The sequence below is a fragment of the Colius striatus genome, chromosome 23, assembly GCF_028858725.1.
Source record: "Colius striatus isolate bColStr4 chromosome 23, bColStr4.1.hap1, whole genome shotgun sequence".
Classification (NCBI taxonomy): domain Eukaryota; kingdom Metazoa; phylum Chordata; class Aves; order Coliiformes; family Coliidae; genus Colius; species Colius striatus.
Window position 1 is genome coordinate 299,715 of NC_084781.1, and position 17,756 is coordinate 317,470.

At 51.8% G+C, this 17,756-nt stretch overlaps 1 protein-coding gene and 1 pseudogene across 1 annotated transcript; both read right to left on the minus strand.

The window, feature by feature from the left end:
* Window positions 1–1,494: 1,494 nt before the first annotated feature.
* Window positions 1,495–3,823, minus strand: LOC133627612 (olfactory receptor 14C36-like; annotated as a pseudogene).
* An 8,809-nt stretch (window positions 3,824–12,632) lies between these two features.
* LOC104554133 (olfactory receptor 14J1) lies at window positions 12,633–13,580 on the minus strand. The gene has a single exon (XM_010197032.2). It carries the CDS (start codon window positions 13,566–13,568, stop codon window positions 12,633–12,635), a length of 936 nt encoding a protein of 311 aa, XP_010195334.2. The 5' UTR covers window positions 13,569–13,580.
* Between the last annotated feature and the right edge of the window lie 4,176 nt (window positions 13,581–17,756).

The following is a 17,756-nucleotide window of genomic DNA, read 5'->3' on the forward strand; positions in this document are numbered from 1 at the left end:
CTCCCACGGGACAAGGCCTCCTCCGGCCATAGTCACTGTCCCTGGCTCAGGGCCTTTAATGAGGAGAATTGCTGCCCCTGGTCTGGGGTCAGCTGTAGCAACGTGAGTCTCTACCCCTGATACGGGCTCATTGTCAAAATGAGTCTCTGCCCCTGATAAGGGCTCATTGTCAAAATGAGTCTCTACCCCTGATACTGGCTCATTGTCAAAATGAGTCTCTACCACTGATGTGGGGTCTCTAAAGAAATGAAAACAAATCTCAGCTTCACCAGGTCTCTCCATAGAATGCAGGGGAGTCTCTGCTCCAGCACACCTCCTCCTCTCTTGCAACACTGACCTTGGAGTCTGCATGGCTGTTTCTCTCACTGTTCCTACTCCTTGCACCACCAGGAGCCAGAAGAAGATGGGACAGAAGAAGCAGGAAGAAGAAGGAGGAAGAAGATGGAGGAAGAAACTTCCTCTTCCAGTTTCTTGTTAAAAAGTGATGGTGGAGGCGTCTCATTGGCTCAGCCCCAGCAGTGGGTCTGGCTCAGAGCTGAGGAGAGTTGAGAGCAACTTCTTACAGGAGCCATCTTTACAGCCCCTTCCCCCTCACCAGAAAAAGCTGTCATGGCAAACCATGACATTGGGACAGACCTGCAAGTTCCCTCAGTGCAGCACCCACCCAGCTCTGAAACCCCTCCAGGGACGGTGACTCCAGCAGCTCCCTGGGCAGCCCCTTCCAAGGCCTGACAGCCCTGGCAGCACAGAAACTCCTCCTCACACACAGCCTGAGCCTCCCCTGGTGACACTTGAGGCTGTTTCCTCTTGTTCTGGAGAACAGACCAATCCTCCCCTCACTGCAGCTTCCCTTCAGGTAGTTGTAGAGAGTGAGAAGCTCTCCCCTGAGTCTTCTCTTCTCCAGGCTCAACAGCCCCAGATCCCTCAGCCCCTCCCTCACCTGAGACGTGCTCCAAATCCTTTCCTGGCTTGGTAGCTGCCGCTGGATCTTCTCCAGCACCTCCACGTCCTTCTTGTAGGGAGGGGCCCAACACTGGACACAGGATTCGAGGTGCAGCCTCACCAAAGCCGAGTCCAGGGGAACGATGACATGACCCTAAATGAAGTTTGTCACCTTGAGAACACGACATGAGTCCAGGCAAGCACTGGACTGGGGCTTCAGGGATGGTTCCTCACTCCTTCAGCAGCAGACTGACGTAGGCTTCTCCATGTCTTCTGCTCCCTTTGAGAGAATGGGGACTGAAAGGCACAGAGCTGCTTGTGGCCTCTGCATAGGCTGAGTAAGAGCCAGGCTGGCAGCAAAGCCTCTGCCTGCAGACCCTAAAGCTGTTCCCCACACACAGGGGATGAAGGTCCTTCCAGCTGCCACAATCCTTCACCATTTTCCCCCACTTTGCCCTCACCCCTTAGCTGACTTTTTCCCAAGGTCAGACCAAGCTGAACTGGCAGGAGGCACCTGCAGGGGTGTGTGCAATGCTGCTGGCCTGGATGTGGTCACAGGAAAGCCAAGGAGACAGAGTATTGCACTGAGATGCACAGATCTACCTCAGGAACGTGCACACCCGAAGGAGAGGAGCCGCACCCCAGCAGTTCCACAGAGGGAAGACACGGTGAGGAGGCTCCAGGAAAGAGCTCCCACTTCAGCTGGCAGTCTTGTATCCTGCTCACAACCAAAGATCAGCATTGTGACAGCTCCCAAAGACGGGACCACATGTCATTTCCTTAACAAAGGAAAAACACGCAAGGCAGCAATGTTTTCTCTGTTCTCTTCTGCACTAGGACCCAGTTTCTGCTCTGCCTTTTCCCAGGGAGCCAATTTAAAATCCTACATGCCTAAAGGGATGCTCAGTGCACAGCAGGTCTTTCCCAGGCCCTTCCCAGGCCCTTCATGCCTGTAGAAACAAGACCAAGAGGAATTTCCTTCTACCTCCAGGTCAGGAACTCCTGTGCCAGGATGCAGTGAGTGAGGGTGGCTGCTCCCTTGGGGATGGGGAGCAAGGAACCAAGGGGATGACACAGTGAGCAAGTGAGCAGAGCAGGGGCCTTGCCAGCCCAGGCCCCATCACCCAAAACTCGAGTGAGATGAGCAGAGCGGGCTGGGGAGAGCAGCACAGGTCAGGAAGGTTTCCAGATCACAGCCAGGTTTGTGAGGTTCTGGTAGGTCTAAGGGCTCACTGGGAAGCCAATATCCAAGTCAGAACCAGGCTGCTGAGCGTGAGCAGGGGCAGAGGCAGTCAGGTGACAGCCAGGCAGGTCTGGAGTGACAACACAGACCCAGGACAGAGCAAGGAAGTCAGTCTGTGGCTGAGTCCAGATGAACGGCTCTGGTTGGGTCAGTGCTACTGCACCATGTGTCAGGCAGAGACTGAAGGGCCAGGCTCATGCCCAAAGGAAGCCCCTGGGCCTGTGGGTAGAGGGAGTGGATGGAGGGGCCATATGAGGCTGGTCAGGGCTGTTAAAGCCTCTAAGCACTCACAAGCTCCTTGGAGCTATAGCGGGTCTTCAGGGAGGACAGACTGCCCAGGGAGAAGTCTGTGGGGTTGTGCAGATGTTATTCTGCCATCACCAGATTCCAGAAACTCCCAGTTCATGTCAAGAAAACTCTCATCTGCCATCAGCCCTCTCACATGCTCTAGAGCCCCACACAGGGTCATGGGAGACCATTCACCACCTGCACGGGTTCTGGTAGCCAACCAACACCACCTGAACTACCCTCAGTCCCTAACAGACCGCACAGGGACCTGATCCCCTAACACCAAGCCCATGGAGAAACAGGCAAAGCAATGAGCCTCTTCAGAGTCTGTTCCCTGCACGTGAGCTTGACAGCAACTTTGGAAGAAGCTCTAAGCCTCCAGCTGCTGTTAGGAGACTCCCTTTGATGACAGAAAAGCTCTTCTGAGCTCACTCCAGTAATAAAAATGCCCACTGCCTCTCCCCTGTGTGTGGTCACGGGTCTCAGAGCAGGACTGGGACCAAGCTGCAAGAGCAGCCAGGCCCTGAACAGAAGGGTTGAGAAGGTGGGTGTGGCGTCAGGAAGATGGAGGGGGGCTTCAGGTAGGCAAACATGGCAGTGACAATGAATATGGAGACCACAGCCAGGTGAAGGAGGCATGTGGAAAAGGCTTTGTGCCGTCCCTGCTCAGAGGGAATCCTCAGCACAGCCCTGAAGATCTGCACATAGGACACCACAGTGAACACAAAACAGCCTAAAATTGGTAAAGCACTAAAACCAATCAGCCTAACTTCCCTGGGTAGGTGTGTGAGCAGGACAGCTTGAGGATCTGGGGAACTTCACGGAAGAACTGTCCCACAGCATTGCCCTGGCACAGGGCAGGGAAAATGTATTGGCTGTGTGCAGGAGAGAACAGAGAAACCCAGAGCCCCAGGCAGCTGCTGCCATGTGCACACAGACTCTGCTGGCCAGGAGGGGCCCGTAGTGCAGGGGTTTGCAGATGGCAACGTAGCGGTCGTAGCACATGACTGTGAGGAGAAAATACCCTGCTGAGATCGAGAAGATGAAGAAAAAGAGCTGTACAGGACAACCCAAGTAGGAGATGACCCTGGTGTCCCAGAGGGAACTGGCCATGGCTTTGGGGACAATAGTGGAGATGGAGCCCAGGTCCATGAGGGAGAGGCTGAGGAGGAAGAAGTCCATGGGGGTGTGGAGGCGGTGGTCACAGGCTACAGCGTTGATGATGAGGCCGTTGGCCAGGACGGCAGCCAGGGAGATGCCCAGGAAGAGCCCAAAGTGCAGCAGCTGCAGCTCCCACCTGTCTGCGAAGGGCAGGAGCAGGAACTGGCTGATGGAGCTGCTGTTGGACATCTGCTGCCTCTGAGCACCAGACAGTGCTGATAAAGGAAAAGACAGTGATGTGTGGGATTAGTTCAGCAAAGCCCAAGCCCATTCTTGTATACTGTCCCACTGCAACAGGTGAATCATTTTTCCTTCTCATGCCTTCATTTAGGCCATTGACCTGAGCTTCATTCTGTACTGGCCAAGTGTTCCATGAGCAGCCAGGTCTGTGCCCATGGGATTTTGAGCAGCCATCCCTGCCCTGCTGCCAAGGGCATATGGGAAAGTGTCAGGGGGACGGGACTGATATTCACAACTTGTCACACTAAACCCCTCCCAACACAGAAGGGTTTGTCAGCATCTGCTCTCCCAGCTCAGAGGAAAGCTTGGACACTTCATTCCCATGGGCACAGCTGCATGGAGGAACCCCAGGACCAGTGTCTGACTCGGTGGCTGCAACTCCCATCCCCAGAGAGCCCCACAGCCAGAACAAGAGAATAATAACAGAATCAGAGTGGAGAATCAAGGCAAACCACAATGAGGATCTGGCTGAGAGAGGCAAGTAGAAGGAGTAATAGTGTGACCCTTACCCTGCTGTGCTAGCACCTCCCAGACACCAACATCTCAGGCAGCTGCTCTTAGTCCCTGTGCTCTGCAGAGGGAACAGAACCCGTGGCTGCAGAGCTGCAGCAGGGCTTTCCTGGAGCTCTGGCCAAAGAGGAGGTTGTTCATGCTTTGTCCCACACAGCCCTGAGAGCAGAGGCTTTGCTGGGTGGGAGAGGGGAATTTCTCAGAGGAAGGCTCTGCATTGAAGGGGGTGATACAGAGGTTTTTCTTTCTCCCTCCAACAACATACCTGGGATTAGTTTTTTCTCACGTCCCAGCTGCCTGGTGGGAGGTGTTTCCCTGCCCCTCAGAAGGGCGGCTCAGAAGAACCCGCATGGGTCCAGCACAGGTGATGCTGCTGCTGTCCATAGGCAGAGCAGAGGCTGAAGGCACTTTAGCAGGCTCTAAACAGACCTACTGGTCACTCCATGTTACAGATCAGGACTCTCAGTGACTTTTTCAAGCATGAGAGCTCCTTGTCCATTTCTGCCCCTAAATTTCCTATGCATAGGAAACTGAAAACACAGCCTCAGGATAGGTCATTCTCTTCACAGTAGTCCCTGCCTTCATGTTCCTCTGAAAAGTGCCCTCAGCAATGTCCCTGGGGGTGATCTGCAGCTGGGAGCAGCCCTGACCCACACAGCACCCTCTTAACAGCAAAAGGATCCTGCCCTGCCGGGAAATGCTTTTAACCCTTCTCCCACTACACTCCTCTCCTCTCTGTCCCTTTTGGGCTTTGTCCAGGAGTCCCTGGAGCTCCAACTTTACAACAGGATGAAGTCACCCCTGAGGTTCCCTCCCTCAGCTTCTTTCCAGCACCCACATTTCTCCCAAAGGAGACAGAGTTGGGTCCAAGACCAGGAGGGAAAAAAGGAGAAACTTTGTTTTGAGGTTCTCAGTTTATTCTTTTCCAGTTTCCTTCTCTCTCAGCATCAGAGCCACCTGCACAGGGCCTTGGCTCCCTGCAACCATGGCCTCCAGTTCCTTGCCCAAACGAGTCCCTGGAGAGGCTTTGTCAGTAACAGCCCTCAGTGGGACCCATTAATGCTTCATGGTACTTACGGTTTTGCTTCTGACATGGACTCCTTGAGCAATTTTTTCAAGACTCCTTCATCCTTGGAGGTTGGAGGACTCAGCCCCACGTACAACGTGGAGCTCGTTAGAGTAAGCCCTAATGAGCTCTTTTTCGTCCTTCAATTTTCTTCAAGTGTTCAAGGCTTGTGCAGGGAATTGGAGTCATTTCATTGTACAGTTAAGGAGGAAGATTTCCAAGTGAACTTCATAAAAACCATGAGATAATGCAAACATTTCACAATTGATATTGGTTCAGAGTGTCTCCTAAAAAGGCCTTGACAAGACTGAAAGTAGTCTCTTGAGGTGTGGCACTGTATGGACAGCCTTCCTCCTCACCTCCTTGCCCATTTCTGAGGCCACTGGGGATTTGCACCCTTTTCCCTCCACTGAAGACTGGAGGTGCAGGATACAGCTCCTGTGCACCAGCTCCCACCTCTCTGCCTTAGAGACCTATATATCAGAGATATAGATCATAAAAGTGTCTTCAGTGAAAGGGTTGCCAGGCACTGGCACAGGCTGCCCAGTGGTGGAGTCTCCCTCCCAGGAGATATTGCAATGATGTGTATATGTAGTTCTGAACAGTGCTGGATGTTGCAGTGCTGTAGGAAAGTTTGGACTCAACAGTCTTTTCTAGCCTAAACAATTCTGTGATGCTGTTAAATTGCCTCCTGATCATGACCTCCTTATGTCAGCTCCCTTGCTCATTGCTGGAGGTGGAGGGCAGCAGTCAGATGCTCAAACACAGATTCCTGGGGACATATCTGGTGTCAGAAGAGACCAAGATGCATGCTGGTAACTGCAGACTCTAATGCAGCCATTCCTAGTGACCAGTCAGGATTTTGGGCATGTTCTTCCAGGCTCATGGGACATTACTTTGGCCCACTGACATGCCAGAAGGTGCCCACGTGTAGCGCAGTTGAACCTGTGACTGTTCTCCATGGCCAGGGAAGCCTCTAGATGTGTTCAGCTGAGCAAATGGAGTCATGAGGCACAGGGAGAGTCACGTCTCTCAGTTCTCCATCAGTGTTCTCCTGCACCACTCAGGGTATGTCTACAAAGTCAGTGCCTTTGGGCCAGTGACAGAATCCCACCACCACTGTGAAACAAGGTCGGTTTCTTCTCTATCCAGTAGATACCTGGCAGGTCTTGAAGGCCAAGTACATCCCACTAGGGTCTCCACGTCTTCTTTCATGTACAGACTCTGCTGGTTCTTCACTGTTCAACCATCCCTTTGACGATACAGTCGTGGATCATGCCAGTGGTTTTCACAAGCCCCTGGCAGCCTCACGCAGAAGGAGCAGCAGAGGTGGGAGCTGGAAGCCCTGTGGGCTGAGCTGCAGCAAGAACTTCTCTGCAGCAAGAGCTGAGCTGTGACCTGGATGCTGAAACCCGGGAGCTGAAGGTGGCTTTGGTGAAGGAGCAGCAGCTCCTGTCCAAGTGGCTCCAACCTGAGTTGGAGCAGAGATGGATTCTGGAGCTGCAGCGGCTGCAGGAGCTGAACCATCAGCAGCAGGAGGCCGAGGCCCAGGGCTGCTGTGCTGGAAGGAGGCCGAGCTCCGAGAGACACAGGAGCTGCTGCGCCAGGAGCACACCAAGAACAGTCACCAGGCAAGGGACCTGCAGGGTCAACTGGCCAAGGAGAACATGAAGCCCAGCAGAGGCAGCAGGGAGGCCCAAAGCAAGCTCCAGGATCTCCTCAGCACGATGCCCTGGCAGAAGGAAGGTCACCAGTCCACCTGCATCCAACACCTCCAGAACCAGCTGCAGCTGGAGAGGAGACTCTTCCCCAAATACATCCTGCATGGCACCAAGGATGAGCTGCCTGTGTGCCCCAGCCTGGCCCAGCTCAAAGGCCTTCCCATGCACCAGGGCCATCAGGAGACACCCAGCTCCTGCTGTTCTGGCAGGAATGGGCCCCAGGGCCTGGCAGCACCACAGGAAAGGCCTCTGGAAAGCCACAGAACTAGATTATTTCTCTTGATGATTTTAGTGCAGTTTTCTCTCGATCATTTCAGAGAAAGCACTCAGGTTCCCCATGGCCACAGCAGGAAGCCAGATGTAAAGATGGTCAGGATAAGTTCAACTGCCTTGTCCCACCTCAATTAGTCTTTTGCAGGTGAAGAGCTGTTTCAGGTGCCCCTGAACAGCCAAGATCAGAACCTCAGCTTCACTGTGTGGACAGTGACCATAGCAGCTGAGGAGTGTCCTGGGAGTCATGATGGCTGCCCCATGAGCCAGTGGGCTTGTGTGTCAAAAGGACAATGGAGAGCAGGCAGATGAAATCTGCCAAGATGGAGTGAGGGGTGTAAAACACGAGCTGCAGGAGTCTTAAACACATCTGGTATGACTGAGAACACAACTTCAAACTGCCTCTTGAGATCTTCAGGCTGAACCTCAGGAAAAACAGAATGGACAAGGAGCATTGCTGTACTCACCACCTTTGGAGCCCTCCAGGTTTCAGGTTTTCCAAGTCAAAGCCAAGCTGGAATGTGGACTACAGTCACCAAGAGTCTCTTCCCAACCAGCCTTTCTAAGAGCCTGCTCCTTGCCACATGCTCTACAAGACAGGATGAAGCTGGAGGTAAGGGTCTCTACATCATAGGCTCATAGGACATTTCAGGGTAGAAGGGGGCTCAGGAGGTCTCAAGTCCAACACTCAGCTCCAAGCAGGCTCATCTCTGAGGTCAGACCACGTTGCTCAGTTACTGGTAGCAACTACAGAGAGAATTTATATCTGAGTTCACAAAAGGAAGAAGCAGTGGCAGAGACGTGCTGTACTGATTGTAACCACCGCAGTCGCCAGCCCCCTCTGCTTGTCTTGGGCTTGAGTGGGTGGAGAAGTTGAGAACAAAAGAGTAACCTGAGTCTGGAAAAAGTTGAAGGGAGGGAGAATGGTCACAAATCTTTTTGTCATCATTTCTCAAAATCCATTTTTGAAAACAAATTGGTAAAAAGTTCAGTTGGTCATCCTGATGTCAACAACTTTCTGCCCATGATTGACAAGTGATCTCCTTTTCTTTCTCTTCACCTGTGGTCCATGTAGAAATATGATTTAGCTAAGACTATAGAATATTGGTTAGCTTTGATCTTTAGGCCTTGTTGTGCTAGCATGGAAAAATGCTGAGGGCAGTGAAAAGCACAGTATGTAGAAGTACGTGCAAAAGAATAGGAACTTGGCGGAAAGACAGAAAACTTGTGGTTAGAGATAGGGACATGGTGCTTAGTAACAGACTGCTATGAGACTGCTAAGTAAACCTTGAAACTTATCTAATCTTGTGAAACAATAAGCCCTTTGGAAAAATCGTGTGCCTTTTTGTCAGCCTATTAGGAGCTTAGCTTTTGCAATATGTATGAGCTAATTAAGTGAATGGTTCAATCAGCATGTAACGCGTTGACTCCAAAAAGATATAAAAATGTTGCTTGTATTCAATAAAGCGGACACCTTGCTTGCATCAAGCTATGTCTCCGTCTCTTCTCACCCATGAGTATTTCTGGTTGTTTTTCTCCCTTGGACCCATTGATGATGAGCAGCTGGGTGTCTGGCTGGCTTTTGCTAACAGGTCACCCAGCACAGGAGCACATCAGGACCACTGTGTCCAGTCTGGGGCTTCCAGCACAAGAGAGAGCCTGAGAGATAGGAGCAAGTCCTGCAGAGGCCAGAAGGATGGTTGGGTCCTGGAGCACGTTATGGACAAGGAGAAGTGGAGAGAGATGGGTTTTAGAGACATGCCTCAGAATTCAAGACTGGAGCAAAGCCCCAGAGCAGCTGGTGGGATCCCAAGCAATGGGGATTTTCAGTATTGGTGGAGACAAGGCCACGAGCACCTGATGGAGCTGGAGGTGTCTGAGAAAGGGCTTGTTTGAGAGACCAGCTATGGCAAGAACTGTGGGACCTGGTGTATTAAAACAGTCAGCAGGAAACTACTTTCCTTTTTGTCATTAATGGCAGAGAAGTTGGCTTTCATTGAGCTCTCGAGAAGGATGGAGGAGACCATGCAGCAAAGGTCCCCCCTCAGGGCTGGGGTGTACAGCCAGAGATGGAAATGGCCGGTGTCTGGGGCTGGTCTGGGACAATTTTCCTGGGGCAGCTTCCCCAGGGTGTCCAGGGAATATGGCACAGACCAGGCCCTTCTCTCCTGCATCTTTGGGGCCAAGCTGTCTGCCCCTTGAGCCCTGGCTCTGAGCCATGAACATTCTGGCTGCTCTTCTTGGCGCTGTCCAGCTCAGGGTGCTGAGAGCTTTGGGCACTCGCCCCAAAGCGCCTCTGAAGGGCACAGCAGCTCCCAGAGGGCAGAGAAGGAGGTCAGCTTCCCCATCAACCCTAGGGCTGGTAATGGAGCATGAGGAAACAGAGACTAGTCCATCTCAGGTTCTCCTGTGTTCATATTGCAGATGATCCTCAATTCTGACAGTAATTCCTCCCTTTTCTGCTGCCACCAGTCACACTACCCAGGACAGATCGATAGTCCTGGGCCTCCTCAGGCAGCTCCCACATCTCTCCAGTCATCCTCCTCTCTACCTATTGCTCCCCACTTACTCTAGTAGCACTGCAGAGTTCTTGTTTGGAGATATCTCCATGTAGCACTTTCCTTCTGGGAGACATCACTTTTGAGAGCGTTTCACCTCTGAGTCTTCACTCCCAGCCCAGGGCACACAGTGAGTCTCCATCCTCTCCTGGCCCCTCCAAGTCCATTCACAGAGACATCTGTCTATGCCATCAGTCTGGGCATACGTGAAGCAGCCAGTCCCTGAGGAGCCAATGGGGAGCCCCTGCAACATCTCCATGGCCATTAGACACCAAGAAGAGAGTCTCTAAAACCAGAACATTTGGTGCAATTGAGCCCAAAGGTACCGTGAGCTTATCCCCAAACACAGGGAGAACACACAAGGAGAAAGGACCCTGTATAACAGCAATTCCATAGACATTTGTTGGAAGGAACTGTGAAGGAAGAGCCCAGTCTTGGGGCACGGCACCTGACACATCTGCTTTTATCGAGGAGTTGCTATTGGACAGGTCACATCTGACAAAGTGCTGTGGTGGGGTCAAACACAACCAGATAAAACTCAAGAGAAGCAGTATGAGCCCAGGGAAAATAGGTGAAAGTATGATTTTCAGAAGAGAATAAAACAGACTCGTGGCCTCAGATAAATGCTGAGAACAGGGTTCAGTGCTGAGGCCTGTTCTCTTTACTGTCTTTATCAATGGTGTAGATGCGGGGACCGAGAGCAACCCCAGTCAGTTTGCTGATGACACCAAGCTGTATAGCACCATACATCTGCTTGAGGACAGGAAAGCTGTCCAGAGGGCTCCAGCCAGGCTGGAGCCATGGGTCAAGGCCAGGTGAATGAGATTTAACAAGGCCAAGGGTCAGGTCTTGAACTTGGGTCACACCAGCCCCAGGCATCGCTCGAGGCTTCGGGATGTGTGTCTGGAAAGCTGACCAGCAGAAAAGGCCCTGAGGGTGTTAATTGACAGCATCTGAACATGAGCCAGCAGCAAGTCCGGGTGGCCAAGAAGGCCAGTGGCATCCTGGCTTGGATCAGCACTGGTATGTGTCGTGGTTGTGCCCAGCCAGCAATGAAGCACCACGACAGTCTCTCGCTCCCTGCCCCCATTCACTCCCACCCTCGTTAGGATGGCAGAGGCCCCAGTGAAATGGGAGTAAAAAGATCACCAGGATTGTTGTGGATGGAGACAAGGGCAGGGAGAGCTCGCTGCCAGTGACGGTTCCAGGCAAAACAGACTCCAGTGCTCTGAGACAGGAAAGGAGGAAAGTTTATTCTACAAGAAACAGAACGGAACAAAAGCAAAAAGGGAGCAGGATGATGAGAAAATGACAACCAGCAGTTTAAGATCTCCCTCCCCCAGCCCTCCTTCATTCCTGGGCCCAGCTCGCTGCTCCCCAGATCTCTCCCTCCTCCCCCCTCAGCAGCTCAGGGGGACAGGGAATGGGGGATGTGCTCAGTCTCTCACAGATGGGCTCTGCCGCTTCTGTCTGCTCAGAGGAGGATGACTCCTGGCATCCTTCCCCTGCTTCGATACAGGGTCTCTCCCCTGGGACACAGTCCTGAACGAACTGCTCTGCTGTGGGTTGTTCCCAGCAGCTGCGGCTTCTGCCCATACAGGGGCCCTCACACAGGACACGGCCTCATCTGGCCATAGTCACTGCCTCTGGTGCGGGGTCTTTAGTGAACTGAGCCACTGCCCCTGATGCAGGGTCTTTAGCAAATTGCAAACAGATCTCAGCTTCACCAGCCCTCTCTGCAGGATGCACGGGAGTCTCTGCTACAGCACATCTCTCTTCCCTCACTGGTCTTGGAGTCTGCATGCTTGTTTCTCTCACTGTTCCTACTCCTTCTCCTACAGCAGTTGGAGAAGAAGGGACAGAAGAAGGAAGAAACAAGTAGAAGGAAGAAGAAGCCTCCTCTTCTGGCTTCGTCTTAAAAAGTGATTCTGGAGGGATCTCATTGGCTCAGCCCCAGCAGTGGGTCTGGCTCAGAGCTGGGGACAGTTTCAAGCAACTTGTTACAGCCATCTTCACAGCCCCTTCCTCCTTACCAGAAAAGGCTGTCATGGCAAACCATGACAGTGTGTCAGCAGGCCCAGGGCAGGGATTGTCCCCTCTGCTGGGCCCTGGGGAGGCTGCAGCTCCAGGGCTGTGTTCAGTGTTGGACCTCTCACTCACTGCCACAGGGACACTGAGGGGCTGCAGTGTTTCCGTAGATGACCATGAGAGCTGGGGAAGGGATTGGAGCACAAGTCTGACGTGGAGTGGCTGAGGGAACAGAGGTTATTTGGCCTAAAGAAGAGGAGACTGACAGGAGGCAGGATTATTCTCTGCAAATACGTGAAAGGGTGCTGTAGTGAGGTGGGCATAGAGCTCTCCATTAATACATTATAGACAAGAGGAAATGGACTCAAGTTGCACCAGGAGAGGCTTAGGCTGAAGATGAGGAAGAACTTTTTACCTGAGAGGGTTGTCAGGCCCTGTCCCAGGCTGTCCAAGGAGCTGGGCGAGTGCCCATCTGCGGAGATATTGCAAAGCCATAGATCTGAGGTGCTGAGGGCCATGAGTTAGTGATGGGCTTGGAAGGATGAGGGGAGAGCTTGGACTTCATGATCTGATAGGTATTTTCCAACCATAATGATTCTATGGTTCTATTCATGGTGAAACAGGATCTTCTGCAGCACTTTCCCAAGGGCATCCTTGATCTCCTGGTTCCTCAGGCTGTAGATGAGGGGATTCACTGCTGGAGGCACCACTGAATACAGAACTGCAACCACCAGATCCAGGGATGGGGAGGAGATGGAGGGGGGCTTCAAATGGGAAAATATGTCAGTGCTGAGAAACAGGGAGACCACAGCCAAGTGAGGAAGGCACGTGGAAAAGGCTTTGTGCCGTCCCTGCTCAGAGGGAATCCTCAGCACAGCCCTGAAGATCTGCACGTAGGACACCACAATGAACACAAAACAGCCAAAAGCTAAAGAAGCACTAACTGCCAGAAGTCCAACTTCCCTGAGGTAGGTGTGTGAGCAGGACAGCTTGATGATCTGTGGGATTTCACAGAAGAACTGTCCCACAGCATTGCCCTTGCACAGGGGCAATGAAAATGTATTGGCTGTGTGCAGCAAAGCATTGAGAAACCCAGAGCCCCAGGCAGCTGCTGCCATGTGCACACAGACTCTGCTGGCCAGGAGGGGCCCGTAGTGCAGGGGTTTGCAGATGGCAACGTAGCGGTCGTAGCACATGACGGTGAGGAGAAAATACTCTGCTGAGATCAAGAAGATGAAGAAAAAGAGCTGTACAGCACAACCCAAGTAGGAGATGACCCTGGTGTCCCAGAGAGAATTGGCCATGGCTTTGGGGACAATAGTGGAGATGGAGCCCAGGTCCATGAGGGAGAGGTTAAGGAGGAAGAAGTACATGGGAGTGTGCAGGCGGTGGTCACAGGCTACAGCGCTGATGATGAGGCCGTTGGCCAGGAGGGCAGCCAGGGAGATGCCCAGGAAGAGCCCAAAGTGCAGCAGCTGCAGCTCCCGCCTGTCTGCGAAGGGCAGGAGCAGGAACTGGCTGATGGAGCTGCTGTTGGACATCTGCTGCCTCTGAGCACCAGACAGTGCTGATAAAGGAAAAGACAGTGACAAGTGTTGGAAGGATTTTTTCACCAAAACCTAAGCCCATTCTTGTATACTGTCCCACTGCAACAGGTGAATCATTTTTTCCTTTGGCAGAAACCTTCATTAGGTCACTGACCTGAGCTCCATTTTCTGTGCTGGCAGAATGTGCCATGAGCAGCCAGGTCTGTGCCCGTGGGCTTTTGAGCAGCCATCCCTGCCCTGCTGCCAAGGGCATATGGGAAAGTGTCAGGGGGACGGGGCTGATATTCACAACTTGTCACACTAAACCCCTCCCAACACAGAAGGGTTTGTCAGCATCTGCTCTCCCAGCTCAGAGGAAAGCTTGGACACTTCATTCCCATGGGCACAGCTGCATGGAGGAACCCCAGGACCAGTGTCTGACTCGGTGGCTGCAACTCCCATCCCCAGAGAGCCCCACAGCCAGAAGAGAAGAATTAACACCAGCGGAGCACAGACAACAGCAGATTGAACTTTCCAAATTTTCCATCTCACCACAGTTCTGGATTAGTTTCTTCTCACTCCCTGATCATCTCTCTGCTGCCTGGAGCTGTTCTTCTGGAGAGGTGTCTCCCTGCCCCTTGTTATTCCCTGCCAGCACTCCCAGAGCCCATCCCCAGCTCTGTGCACTCACCTGGGCCCTACAATAACCTGCTTGTTGTCAGGGCACTGCCTGGGCACACACTCCTGTGTGCAGTGCAAAGGGCAGCACAGGTTATGCTGCTGCTGTCCGTGGGCAGAGCAGAGGCTGAAGGCTCTTTAGAAGGTTTGTAGCAGACATAACAATCACTTCATGTAAAACCTCAAGAGTCTCAGTGACTTATTCAAGCAAGAGAGATACTTTTCCATTTGTTCCTTGAAAATTTTCAAGACTAAGAAAAGGAAAACACAGACTCAGGAAAGCTCCTTCTCTTTCCAGTCATCTTCACCTTCCCCTTGAAAAATGCTCTCAGAAATTTCCTGGGTTATCTGCAGCTGGGAGGAGCCTCGACCCACACATCTCCTTCTTGAGAGCAAAAGGGCTCACTCCTACTAGAAGATGCTTTAAATCTCTTTTTCTCTTCCCTCCCTTCCTCTTGGTCCCCTCTGGGCTCCCTCCACGTGTCCCTGGGGCTCCATGTTTGAAACAGGCTGAAGTCATCTCTGATGTTCCCTCCCTCTGAGACTTTGTCAGTAACAGCCCTCAGTGGGACCCATTAATGCTACTTGCAGTTTTGCTCCTGACTTGGACTTCTCGAACAATTTCCTTCAGACTTTGTCTTCATCTGATGTTCAAGGACTCATCCCAACATACACCATGGGGCTCATAAAGTACAGAAAGCACTATTAACATACTTCTCCTTTCATTTTCTTCCATTGTTCAAGACTTCTGCAGGTATTTGGAGTCACTTCATTGTGTAGTTAAGGTGGAACCTTTCCACCTACACTTAATAACAATGGGCATTTCTTTTTATGTTAAATCCATTTATGTTGATCCATTTCATTTCAGAGAAGAGCTGACAGGAGCGTTCTCCAATTGATATTGGTCAATTGGTCAAGGACGTCTGGGCTACTGCCACCCGATGTCTGTCATTGCATGGACAGTCATCCTCCTCACATCCTTCCTCAATTCTGAGGCAAGGCGTAGACAAGAAAATCAAATTCGATCCTGTGGGCATTGTCAGGCAGAAAAAGAATCCTTGCACATATTACTGGATGCTGTCCTGCAGTGAAGGAAGCCAGAATTAAGACACAACAACCTGTGTAAAATCTTGCCGGGGGAAGCCAAAAAGAACTGGTTGGTATTTAGAGAATAAAGGACAAACATAAGGAACTATTTAAACCTGACTTAATGTCCATAAAGGAACAATTGGCACTCGTGGTTGATCTGATACTACGCTACGAGAGTAGATCAACATCAGTTGCAGACACGGCGGGACAGCAAGTGAGAAAACACCAACCACTGAAATATCAAACCCCAGCGCTGACAAATGGCAGTGACATGGAATTTGTAGGCTTCCCTCTGGGTGCAAGAGACTGATGGCACAAAGGAAACTTGGAGCTGAGAGCTGAACTAGGACTCTTGGGTTCCTGATGCGAGAAAGTTGCTCATTGCCTGGACAACAGAGCACTGTTGAACTCGGACGTCGTACATCTGGTTTTAAGGCAAGGGTGGGCTATAGTGAGATCCTAATGGAACTGTTGTTTTCTGGTGATGGCTGAACTGTGACAGAATGTCAGACTGTGTTAAAGAGCATTCCTGGAGCACCACAGTGACATCAGGAATCGACAGACAATTGCCTTCAAATCAACTGCCCAAGGTTATTCTCGAGGAATTTCACAGCAATGCTGACTAAGGTCTGTGCCATTGGTCCACAACAAAGGCCATTCATAAGGTCAGAGAGCTGTGTGGAAAAGCTGTAACTTCTCTTAATTTGCTCCACCAAGTTCCTGCTCCAGCCCTGGCAAAGGTTCAGGAACTGTCACATCAACGTGAGCTCCACATCGAGTGTTCCTCCTCCAGCTCAAGCACCTACACTTGCACAGTGGACATCAGAACCCTTTCACTGGTGAGGCCTCCAGCCACTTCAGAGGCAGCTCTACAAGTCAGGTTCCTCCTCCTGGTCTGGCAATTGCTCAGGCCTCTGTGACACCCTAATGAGCTGTGAGGAACTCGTGGAGACAGTGGATGCCTCAATCATTGTGCTGACACACGGCTGCTGTGCTGTTGCTGTGAATAGGTACAAAGTTAAAGTGGGTAAAATAACACCAATGGGGAAAGGCTGCATTGTGCATGAACACCAGCGCTGCACTTCAGGTGTTTACTGTGTAGAGAGACCACCTGAGCCCCTCCCTGATCAAGTGCAGGGTTGCTGCTGAAAGACTCCCCCTGTCCCTGCCCCATATGTAAAACACACTCACCCACTCTCACCTGTTATAGAGGAATCAGCCTCTAAAGCTTTCTTAACCAAACAGAATTTTATTAAATCAATTGTAGCAAGCGATAAAAGGGCAAACAGCGCTGAGTGACCGGGGGAAGTCCAACAGTTCCGCCACGGCACCCCCGCGCAACTTTCCGTATGTCCTTATATATGTTATCCCCCCTTCATGGGCTGGGACACTTCGACGAATCGGCCCCTGGTTGGTCAGTCGACAGTGTCCACGCGTAGTCCTTGCTCATCTACCAGCTCCAGATTGGTGAAAAATGTTGCTGGGTGTTCCTGCCTTTGAAGTTTCGCTATTTTGTTGCACCTTCCGAGCGCTGACCAGGTGTTGGCTTAACCACTTAACTACTATTACAAGGTTCCACAACACATAATAAGACTTACACAAACACAGTCATTGCTCACAACAATATGCATAATACAACTGAATCCCACTCGATTTGTTCAACAATAACAATTTTGACCATTACCTATTACACACCTGTTGTGCTAATTAATTAATGGGGTGTCATGGTTGTGCCCAGCCAGCAATGAAGCACCACGACAGTCTCTCGCTCCGTGCCCCCATTCACTCCCACCCTCGTTAGGATGGCAGAGGCCCCAGTGAAATGGGAGTAAAAAGATCACCAGGGTTGTTGTGGATGGAGACAAGGGCAGGGAGAGCTCGCTGCCAGTGACGGTTCCAGGCAAAACAGACTCCAGTGCTCTGAGACAGGAAAGGAGGAAAGTTTATTCTACAAGAAACAGAATGGAATAAAAGCAAAAAGGGAGCAGGATGATGAGAAAATTACAAACAGCACTTTAAAATCTCCATCCTCCAGCCCTCCTTTCTTCCAGGCCCAGCTCGCTGCTCCCCATATCTCTACCTCCTCCCCCACCAACGGCTCAGGGGGACAGGGAATGGGGCATGTGCTCAGTCTCTCACAGATGGGCTCTGCCACTTCTGTCTGCTCAGAGGAGGACGACTCCTGGCATCCTTCCCCTGCTCCAACACGAGGTCCCTGCCCCAGGACACCGTCCTGAACCAACTTCTCTGGTGTGGGTTGTTCCCAGCAGCTGCAGCTTCTGCCCACACAGGGTCCCTCACACGGGACACAGTCCTTGGTGAATATCTCTGGCGTGGATTCTTCGCCATGGTTGCAGTTTCTGCAGATACAGGGTCCCTCTCTTGGGACACAGCCTGATCTGGCCATAGTTTGAAAGAAGAAAATCACTGCCCCTG